Below are 11,320 nucleotides of genomic sequence, written 5' to 3'. Positions count from 1 at the left end.
AACTGTCCGATGAGTAAACAAAATTTACAATGACAGTGCATATTTATGCTATTAAATAATTTGTTCTTGCTGGGCTACAACCAGTTTTGTTACTCTTATCTGCTGTGCAAGACCGTTCGTTTGTGGTAAGAAAACACAGTTTGTTAGTACATTTCAATATGCCCATTTTCTCTTAAATATTAAATTGCTTTTTAAATTTTTCAGGTGACCGAAGATGAAGTACACACAGTCATTAGGTTTTATAATGGGAGTTGTTCTGCTGGCCAGTGGTTGTTTCGCGAAACCAAGCTCTCGCGTTACAGTCATGGAAAATGAAAAAGTTATGGATTCTGATAACCAGTTCATTCTACGCTGGACAGTGCTTGAAGGTACAGGCGACATTGAAATAGAAATGCAAGTGAATTGCACTGGCTGGTTGGGAATTAGTTTTGCTGAGGGTCAGATCGGTACGCCCGGCTCATACAGCGATGTTATTATGGGTGGATTTAATGACGACCTTCAGATGGGCTACATCGAGGTATTAAAGTAAATGTAAAAATAATTTAATTATGGTATTACTTATCTGTTGATATACAGGACAGACACATTTATCTGGAAAATCCTGATCCAGCTAATGGACATCTTTTTGATGATAGCAACGATATTTTACTGAAAAGCGCTACCTATGAAGAGCCATGGACTATTATTCGCATTGCACGAAGCCTCAATACTGGTGATTCCCAAGATATTGCTATTGTGGTAAGTTATCCCGTACTAAAGGATTCATACAACTGTACGAATAAGGCAGATAATCAAAATATTTAAAAAACTAACCTTGTGGAATGTTTGGTAACCACAGCCTGGACCTATGACAGTCGGCTGGACTTATTCTTCCACCGATGACACGTCTCTTGGTCATGACGTAGCTGGCATCAGTCGAGTTACCTTTATTCCTGTTTAACAGGTGGATAAACTTCTAGCTAAACAACTGTGTGATTTTCCCGCATTCATGTTTAACGTTTCTTAGCATAAATATAAAACAAACGGATTTGAAAACCATCTGAATCGGCGAGATATGGAAGTATATAACACTTAAAATTACACCAACTTCCCCAGCGACAGGTTTGGTACTAAAATTTCGGTTCTTATGTTGGCCATAATACAACAGGGGTTAAAGCAATACCAATAACAAAATCGGAGATTTCGCTTGAGACATCGGAGATTTGGTACTATGTTGTGTTTTTCTCCATCGTTGGACAAACAAGACTGATTGAGACTTAATGGAAGGTCTGACTTATTCTTACGAGCTTTTATTCCACTGCAACGGATAAAAAGGTACTACTGTGCTACATACTACTGTAGTTTCTTAAACTACATTGGTAAACTGCTATATCATGTTCTCATTATTCTCTGTTATCGTCTGTAACACATGTAAAAGGAAGCTGTTTAGCCCTTCCTAATCGGTAATCCCGGGAGACTGGAAAGTTAAGTTGGCGTTTTTCAGTCGCAGGCAAAAGTGCGAAGTTAAGATTTAAATTTGATAGTTAAATACCTCGTAGATTTCAAAGTGATATATATCTATTGCAAAAGTGGATTTCTTTTCTTCGAAGCCAATACTGAAAGTAACAAGTTCTGTGTTGGAGTGTAGAAGTGGTGAAGTACCTAGTTCTCCCATGCCCAACTAAGAATTCTTATATCCAGTACTTTGCGATGGCTATACGCAACATTGATTGTATAAACTTTTTCCAAGCTGTAGCAACTGGTTCGATGGAATGTCTACGCAAAGCATTTAAGGAGGGAGACGAGTTTATAGCCAATGTAGCCAAATCCTACAATGATATGGGAGAAACACCTTTGCTGGTGGCAATAAAAAACAGAAATTTCAGAACAGTCAAATTCTTGGTTAACAAACTGAAAGTTTCTGTCATCCAAGTTGGTCAATTTACATGGAAAAATGTGGATTATACAGATGTGCCTCCACTGTTTGCTGCTGTTATATCTAATCAGCTAACTATAATTAACTTTCTGGTTGACAGCGAACAATATAATCCTCCAGTTGATTTATCTCAACATCCTCTGATCTTGAGTAGCCAAACCACTAGACTGCAAAAAATTTGCATATTGGAGCTGATAGGTGCAGCCTATATTTTTGATGGAACCAGGGCTTCGCGTTTGCACGGATATTCTTGCTGGATGCAAGCGTTTCTTTTGCGCCAATCTACAACTGACGGTGGTTCGACCATTCCAAAAAGTCCATTGCAGCTCTCAAACCGAGGTGGAACTGCTTTAAGAAATCAATTGGAAGTGCAGACATTAGAGCAGCTGGAACAACTAAAAAAACAACGACGTGCACACTGGAAAGTCCAAGCATTCTTTGGTTAGCCATCGAATTTTCAGCGAGTTAGGTTACTTCCCAAACCTGTTCACTGTCGTCTAACTTGTTTATTTTTTCGCTTAAGAAATGGAGTGAACGGCAGTTGGGCACTAATCGGGCGTTTAAAGTTTCATTATTTATTATCGAGCTATTTGATAACCAATGGTGGGAAGACTACATCGAAGAGGATGCAATGAGAGCTTGGGAAGTTATCAACAACACGCTTCATTATTTGTGCGCCATTTTGGAACTCCTGAGCAGGCTGCCAAACCACTTGTCATTTTCAGACCTGATGTTCCTCTTGCGCTTTGCATGCAACCATCTACAGAAGACGTACACCAGTTATTGGCCGACCAGCATCCTGTATCATACTCGCAAGAGTGAAATTTCTAACATGGAAAATTTAATCCTTATAATTGTCACTTTGATTACGGAAAAGCAAAACATTTTGACTCCGTCAGATATTCAAGAATTCAAGCAATGTTTTGCCCAACATATTATAGCTATTGTTTGTGAATGGTTTGTTGTTCATCCCCTTGTAGCAGACGAATCTCTGGCAGCAAACGAAATTCTTCGGCTAAAAGAGACGAGCAACTTACAAACAAAAATAAAATAAAAATAAAGTAGATAGAACTGGAGCTAGAAAAAAATATTCCGGGAAATGATAGAAGATGGAACCTTAGGGTCGACCCACTGCTAGGAATTTGAAAAGGGGGAAATCTAAATTATAGTTATAAAAACTTTGAATTTTTAACGTGAAGAAGATGGTTTCTCCATAAGACGCTGCAGCCGCAGCAGACCAACTTGGACACAAATGAGATTTTCGCATTTGTGGAAAACGCGCAACGCAGGATGTTTTACTGCTCTATTGGCAGACAATAAAAACAATAAAAAACAAAAAATAGAGTTGGTGCACTAACAGCACCTTGGTGTAGTTTATTTATAAACGACTGGTTTAACGAGAAAACCATTAACTTAATTGAAATCACCGTTCAATTTTGATTATACCGTTTGGTGATTTTAAATATGTCTGAATTTATTCTTAAGCGGATGTCGTTTTTTTACTATTTTGTCAAAAGAGGGAAGGCTATACCCTTCCCACTTTTTTATTTTTGGTCAAATTTCAAATTTTGCTATACGTAATTTTGATTCAGAATTGAACGAAAATCTCTTATATCAAGTTTATTTTTCCACTGGTCTTATAGTTTTTGAACTTAAGTACTTAACTTATTGCTGGAAGGTAGATCGTCACTAGATGGCAGTGCAGGATCTACCATTGTCAATCAATTGCATAGTCAGTAGGTGTCAAATGGCGTTACGGTATTCACAACGTAATGGATAATGGAAATGTTTTTGGTAGGATCAGTTAAAGAGAAGTTTCGAGATTATAGTTGAATGAAGTGAAATATTTGTTAACTAAATTTGTTAAAATTTAAAGTTTATTAGATAATTTTCATTCAAGATGAATGTTAAAATCCACTTGATTGCGACAGGACCAGGATGTAAATGGGACTATGTCATCACCTTTCAAATTATTATTAGAGTACAATCAATTGAATACCATCAATGAATACCATCAATTTCCCATAAGGAAAGGTAAAGATAGTTCAAAATATGTCATTGTTATGGTCACAGTGATTTCCCTCAAATTTCGTTTTAACAAAAGTTTCTTTGTTGTTTTATTTTTGGTTTTGATGAATGACAATTCTTTTGGGATATGGACTTATTAAAATATCACACTTTGATCACTCATATGACCATGCATATAGGAGAAGAACCATAGTCTGGCTTGTACCAAACTGGATTGTACCAAACTGTGAAAGAAATCATGTGTCTGTTACTGAAACTGGCTCTCTCTGTTTGTGACATCAGACCTTACAGTGTGTCACTCTGAAGCAGAGCTCCTGAAATGAGATTGAACGTTTTGAACCATCTCATGCCAAAGCTCAAGTTAAGCTCTGTTGGTTTTTCCTTCCTGTAAACCGATGATTACAACTAATGAAATGCAACTTATTGTGTTGTTTGCAGAAGCATTTAAAAGAGGTGGCTTTTTGGTTAGAGTTTCTTCGACATCCGATGCCATGCAGATCCTGCCGAGCGATCTGAATATATTTTAGCGCTCAGTCGGAACGGTGTTCACTTCCTCGACTAATAGGTCACGTAATTAAATAACATTGTGCTTCACAAAACTTTAATCTTAAATTTTTAATAGAAAAATTTGATAAACAATCATTATCTCTAGGCTATATCAATTTGCAAAGTCAAAGCGAAAGAGGGTCTCCTTTTCATGGAATCATCCGCATCCAATCATATCAAACGCACGAGACATCCGCCTTGTCTGGCAACTTACCATCCAGCTACGCATCTTTCAACAGAGTGTTCAAGAGGAAAGTAATTGACTAAATGCCGACTCGATGATTTCCGTGCAAGATGAGTGTGAATCCAAGGATATTTGGTGAGCAGAATGCAACGGACTATGTTATGTTTAACCATTAGCTAAATTCAATGAATACTGTCAATTCCCCAGAACGAGAGGTAGGATTGCACGAATCTTTATTGAATATATATTGATAGGCATACGTTAATATGTTGATTCGTGTTTCGTTTCTTTTACATAGGTTAATAATCATACTGAATCAAACGAGGTACATATTTGAACGAGATTTTAAAATGATAACGATTGGAAGCCCATGAGGAAATTTCGAAGAATGGTACCTTCACGTTACCTTGAGGCGCTGATTCGTCTCGAAGATAAAATGTATAAAAAATAAGTTATTTTTATAAATTGAAGTGCATATCTGGGCTCCCTTCTTTTCTGTGGCCCCGTTTCCCCTTGACTCGTAATAAGCCCGTAGGGGGTCATGCCCCTACTGTGATCAGCAGTAAAGGTTGTGAGTGCGCTGTCCGGAAAGGGGACGTGGGGGTCCTCAAGTTCTGAGATATCATTGGAGGGCGAAGAGGCTACCCACAAATCCGAATAACGGTTAATCGCTCACGTAAAAACTTGTCCGAAACCTTCCATCCTTTTCCGGCTTCTCTTAGCCACTCCCCGGGTAATCTCCCCGGGGGTTCGGTTCAATTGAGGTAGGGTTTACCCCTACCTCATTTAAAGGTTAAATTTCAATACAAAATAGTTCAAACAAATTTTTCAAATACTTTTTTTTGTTCTGATATATGTTGATTTGTATTTCTTCTTGTGTAATGCACTTAACCTATTGCGATTCATCTGAACTACGTCTGTATCTTCTTGAAACTTCCTTCATGTACGAGGATTTACATGTTCACCCATACAGACTAAGTCATTTGATTTTAACTTCCGTCACAACCTCCTGTTGACCTAATTCATTCGTATAAACACTGTTTGAAAGTGCCATTTTGACATTCGATAATATCGGAATAAATGATATTTTATTTCAACTAGACTCTGTAAGGAATCGAACCTTTACTATTCAGCATGCCTCGCCGATGCTCAACCACAGAGCCATGAGTCACATTACGGAGCTCACTGTTTCGCTTTGTCATTTGAGGGATGTGTACATTTAGGTGTAAATATACATAGGCTATTTACACGAAGAATTATATTGTTGAATGAACATTTCCAAGGTAAACGGATGACATATTGTTCCCTTTACAGACTTTTTCATTGGCTAATAAACTAAACTACACGTGAGAATGGTATATATCAACCAAAAGCAAGAATAAGCAGTGGAATCAAATTTATCAACTGCGACTCAACTACTAATCTAAATATATTCAATTAATCACCCCTAAACTTAAATTCAAGGATACACAGGTTTGCTATTTGTTGTTTTATAATGCTTGTATTAATTTTATTTTCACAGACTACAAATACAACTAGGTGCAGTCAACCATGGCAGTGCCTCAATTGGTTGCATAAGTTAGACAACTATGATATAACTACAAAAGCCTAATGAAGAATTTCTGCAAGGAAAAGGTTCAAAAAATTTTAGGAGTGCAAACTCTTTCAATTCCCTATAATTATCAATCTACATCTGGGAAACATGCAGTAAGATTTCAAAATAAACTATAATCAATCACTCGAGAACACAATGTGTTTAGTAGACACATTTGTGTACAGCAAAGTTTTTTTCCATTTGGGAAAGGGATCTTGGATTCTCTTAAAGCCACAAAGTTTTGTTTCACTACCAACATTGTTAAACATTAGACAATAAAAGCAAGGCCCTTAGAATTATGAATCAGAAGATCATAAGCAGCACAGCCCCCATTCCTAATCAATACAATCAGAAGATCACAATGGTCAAACACTTCACTTGTCCGTTGTTCTTCTACCCGAATTGAAACTTTTGATTCGCTTCTTTACAGCCATTTTAAATTACAAATGATAAAAACCAATTTTCTTTTAAAAACAAAAAACTTACGTGCTTACATAAACCTAACTCCTGAAGCAAATTAACTATTTCTGAAGCAGACGAACTATATGACTAACTAAATTTTGCCCATTGTTTTGAAAAGTACTGTCACTGGCATCGCCATCTAATGGAAATTCTGACAGGAAAATAGCTTTTTTTTTTTCAATAACACGTTTTTTGTAAAAAATTTACATGATTTGGATTAAAAATTCAACAAAAATTACAAAAAAACAATACAATTTAAAAAACAGTCGGACTTACTTCTTTTTTCATGGAGAAGTGAGAGGATTTCAAGTTGGGTTTCAAAGTAGATGGTGCCACTGCTGCATATTTTCTAGACATAACAGAAGCTGTTTCATTTCTGGTCTAGCGTCCACGGAGAATACCTGCGTCATGAAGTTCTTGTTAAAATTACACTCCTGATGTCGTGTGGTTTTACCTGGAATTTAGCGTACGTTTTCCATTTTTTGCTTTACAACTTTAAAGTAAACTCATACTTAATTGAAAGTACTTTGGCATTGACTAATTCCTAATAATCATTGTAACATACTTATTCAAAATTTTTCGAAGTAGAAGCATGGCTTGCTTTGCCAGCACGTTTTTTTTATCTCGTCTAGTCAAATGCATCAAATTTTTATACCAATGGCACTTTATAAAGAAAACAGCTCTTAATATTCTTTTACAACATAAATTTTCTAGTTGTATCATAAGGTAAGTTACGATTGATCATTTACAGGATTACTATTTTAATTTTACCTTTAGGTCTCAGAACTCTGCCCGATGTGCTCTGATGGCCACAGGACCATGTTTGTGACAGAATGCAATGCCACAGATGTTTTGTTGCCACTGTAAATAAAAGATTTTTAGTGTCACTCTTGTGTTGATGAATTGCTAGCTCACACGTAAGAAGTATAAGGAAGTTCAAGATTTTGGTCTCGTCATTGTGGTCATTGATGACTGTTTGTCATATGGTGGAGGCTACTGTTAAAATGGAAATAAAAAAAATTCCTTTAGTCATGAAGATTCTTTTGGGTTTTCTTTCAACAACTAAGTCTTGCAGAATGGTAAACAGCTGTGAATGGTCATATACTCGAGTGACGATGAGATTAAGTGAAAGGTTTGTGAAATAAGTTGTATAATGTTACTTTTATTTTTTTTACGCATTAAAATATTAAAATTAAATACAAAAAAGTTAATATATATAAATAGTTTTATTGACCCTCCTCCATCCCACAATTCCACCACTTTTTTTATACAACACAAAATACATATTACATAAATGTAAAATACATAAACATACATACATACATACAATTATACACACTTAACTAAGTTAACCCGTTGGCTGCCAGGCCATGCAACCCGTAGGTTGCTTAAACTACATTAGCTACGCATCGCGTCTGAAGGATCACGAACAAGGTGGGACTTGTCCGAAGACAAGTCCGGGCTGGCACGGCAATAGAAACCATTCCGGGAATGCACACCCCAGGAATCTATCACCGCACCGACAAAGAGAAGTCCCTACTGGTGCATTGCCTACGGCGCCTAAAGGCACAAAGCCTTTAGGCGCGGCGACTGTTCCCCCCATGGCCATGGGGCAGAACAGCGCCCGGTTCCCTAAAAGCTACAAAAAAAATGGGACGCAAACGGGGTGGCAGCCAACGGGTTAACTTATACATACAAGATAAATGCAAAACCAAACAATACCACGAGGACGATCCACGGTGAAATCCCGCCATCACCGTGGGCTGTTTGCTGAACCACATCCAATTGTGATCGACTTTTCTGTGAAGGATGAACGTGAAGGTGAAGGTGAACGTGAAGGTGAACGTGAAGGCGAAGACGGTGGCGAGACGGCGGCGGCGGCGATGGCGATGGCGATGGCGATGGCGATGGCGATGGCGATGGCGATGGCGATGGCGTCATTCGTCATTTCATGACGTTATTCTAATAAAGAACAGAGATAGGAGCATTTTAAATTTCTTAAAGCAACATAAAATGGAACTTACGGATAGATGGATGAGGACAGCGATGAGGCGAAGGCAAAGGAAGAAAACAGCAAGGCCGAAATCTTGATCCAATCATTTGTAACACGCGGTGAAATTTAACAAGAAACCTATAATTACTAAGCTGTTATCGATGCGGGTTTGCTAGGTTGTTGACAGATGGATGGTCGCTTTAATTAGGTACCGTACATTTCATATTAATCCAATTATCGCTTTCTGAGTCGCGTTCCAAAACAGTAGCCAACTCCTATTCTAAATTTTCAACTGGAATTGCAAAATTTCGACTCATTAAGTAAAACCAGTATGCCGAAAAAATAGAATCCTTTTGATACATACATCTGTAGTTGGGTAAAGCCAGTGGCACTTGGGAATCCGTGTGAGTCGGAGCTCCAGCCTCGATACGATGAATTTGTAAAGCTGGGCCCCAATCACTGCTTGGTTGCAGAAGAACTCGAATACGCTATAACGGAACCAAATGCTTGTTTTAACATTAATTCTCGAGACCAGACGTCTGTAGTTACCCACCTCTAGAATGGGCCCATCCAATTGGAAAACCTTTTAGATTGCCATAATTGGAACCATGACCACAGAAGACAACGCAATGAGAAATCCTACGATGGTCGCCTCCAAAGGATAAGTGTAATCGCCGTACGTAAGTGTTCGGAAGTCCACCAAAGTGAACACCAGAATGGCCTATCACGGAACAAGGTTGCAAAAATCAAAATAAGAACCATAACTTACTTACTAAAAACCAAATAACTTACGACGATGATGACGGCCGTGAAAAATTTCCAAACGAATCGCCAATACCAGCGTGGTGGTGCGTCATGCCCGAGCATTAGTTTGATGTCGTCAAGGAATCGATCGATACCATAATGCTATGCGATGACGCACACTTCACCCATTTCGATGATCAGGAGCGGAAAACATGGCTGCATATGTATCGATCAACTGTAAGACGTACATGCCTCCATTTGTGCACATTATAAGCCCAAGTAGAAACATGACAGTTGTACTGGTTAGCAGTACCCACCTAGAAATTGAAAAGTGAAATTATAATAAAATTCACGAAAACATACAAGTTTGAAAAGTACTTGTGATTCTTTCCGCGTAGCTTGTGTGGCCATAAGTCAACAATTGTTGTAACAACCGTCTCCAAAACGGTTAATTGCGTTCCGAGCCCAAGTCTAAGTAACATGACGAAAAACAGGATCGACCATAACAGAGCGATGGGTAATCGAGCTACGGCTTCGGGATAGACGGCAAATGCAAGTCCAGCTTCTGTTTACAATATATATTTTTTTTTAGGTGAAAAAATGCGGACCAACTTTTAAAATGCATTACCTTGGGTGGCAACTTTATCTACGGTAGTGTCAAGCTCAAATGCCATGAAACCAATGATACCAAAGATTACAAAGCCGGCAAAGAACGCTGTGAAGACGTTACCAGTTGCCACAATTACGGCATCCCTGTTGAGTAAGTGCTACGTTTAGCAGCATTGTCGTCAGACAAAGATAATGCTCTACTGTTAATAATAACGATTACCTGAAAAAGTTGTTATGAAAACGGTTGTAGCAGGTGAGTGTAATCAATCCTCCCCAACAGGGAGACAGAGAAAAGAATATTTGCATGACTGCATCTCCCCAGACACTGGCACTGGCAGTCAGGTAAAACATGATACCATCTATACAGATCCTGGCAGTGTGGCAGAGCAAATCAACAGAATGGTCAGGATCAAGTAGGGGAACAGAGCAGTAAAATATTTGCCTGAAGTGATCCACACAAATCAATTTAAGTTTGAGACTAATCAAAGATAAATAAATAGAAATTATTTGTTTTTTACTTTGATGAAGCTTTTGATTCGTTGTAGGAGCATGAAGAAGACACACACCCAGGCAAGAAGCAGACAGAGTGCTAGTTCCCAGTTAATTGGACCTAAATCATGGATGCCTGTGCTGATGTCTAGGACGTGTTTGCTGTTACAAAAGAAATACAGAATTAACCATCACAAATGATTTAACTAGAGAACTTTTGTTTATCCATACAGGAAGTATTAATCTGCGGGAAGTCTGCTGTTGGTATTCATTAATTCCAGTTCTTTCCAGAAAGAATCACTAACTTCAGATTTGATGTGACATGTTCTACTAGAATCCACCAATCCCTCCAGCAAGGTACAGTTTTTACTATCAAAATCTCGACAATCTGAAAAGAATTTAAAAAACAATAATAATAATCAATTAAGATTTTTTATTTTTTTATTTTAAGTTTACTTTTGGTATTCCAAACATTGTCCAAACAGCTTTTTTGTATAGTTGTTGTTGTTGCCCCAGGTACGGGATTGCTGTATCGGATACTGGTAATCCCCGCAAGAGGGTACCTCTTTTCTGAGAGGGAAAATAGCCAAAGTGGAGGAACCAGGGGTCTCTGACTCCGAAAAGAGTAGACATCTTCTGATTTCTGACCATTCGGAGACTGACTATTCTGACTGATATAATATGATGGGTGGCCACCAACTCATCATGATTCTATGACACCAAGCAAGTGAATATCGCCAGGGCTGAAAATGTCGA

The 11,320-nt window shown here is 38.1% G+C and overlaps 1 protein-coding gene, 2 long non-coding RNA genes and 1 pseudogene across 6 annotated transcripts; 3 read left to right on the top strand and 1 right to left on the bottom strand.

Annotated features, from left to right (window-relative positions):
* The first annotated feature begins 78 nt into the window (after positions 1-78).
* Positions 79-1,038, top strand: LOC116926436. 3 transcript variants are annotated; one of them, XM_032933340.2, is made up of 5 exons: positions 79-125; positions 205-517; positions 577-738; positions 839-943; positions 1,007-1,038. In XM_032933340.2, exons 2-4 carry the CDS (start codon positions 215-217, stop codon positions 938-940), a joined length of 567 nt encoding a protein of 188 aa, XP_032789231.1. In that variant the 5' UTR covers positions 79-125; positions 205-214; the 3' UTR covers positions 941-943; positions 1,007-1,038. The 3 variants fall into 3 exon arrangements, with proteins under 3 accessions (XP_032789231.1, XP_032789230.1, XP_032789233.1); XM_032933339.2 differs by having other exon boundaries at positions 839-1,038; XM_032933342.2 differs by having other exon boundaries at positions 118-142; positions 839-1,038.
* A 2,499-nt stretch (positions 1,039-3,537) lies between these two features.
* On the top strand, positions 3,538-5,242 carry LOC116926449. Of its 2 annotated transcripts, XR_004396096.2 has the most exons (5): positions 3,539-3,709; positions 3,792-3,949; positions 4,123-4,508; positions 4,596-4,888; positions 4,972-5,242. It is a non-coding gene; the product is annotated as an uncharacterized LOC116926449 (long non-coding RNA). The 2 variants fall into 2 exon arrangements; XR_004396095.2 differs by having other exon boundaries at positions 3,538-3,709; positions 4,123-4,888.
* Positions 5,243-6,670: 1,428 nt separating this feature from the next.
* Positions 6,671-7,765, top strand: LOC116926447. Its single transcript, XR_004396092.2, has 2 exons — positions 6,671-7,195; positions 7,507-7,765. It is a non-coding gene; the product is annotated as an uncharacterized LOC116926447 (long non-coding RNA).
* A 248-nt stretch (positions 7,766-8,013) lies between these two features.
* On the bottom strand, positions 8,014-11,038 carry LOC116927574 (annotated as a pseudogene).
* Positions 11,039-11,320: the final 282 nt, after the last annotated feature.

Source organism: Daphnia magna, linkage group LG7 (assembly GCF_020631705.1).
Source record: "Daphnia magna isolate NIES linkage group LG7, ASM2063170v1.1, whole genome shotgun sequence".
NCBI lineage: Eukaryota > Metazoa > Arthropoda > Branchiopoda > Diplostraca > Daphniidae > Daphnia > Daphnia magna.
This window is presented reverse-complemented; position numbering and strand designations above follow the sequence as displayed.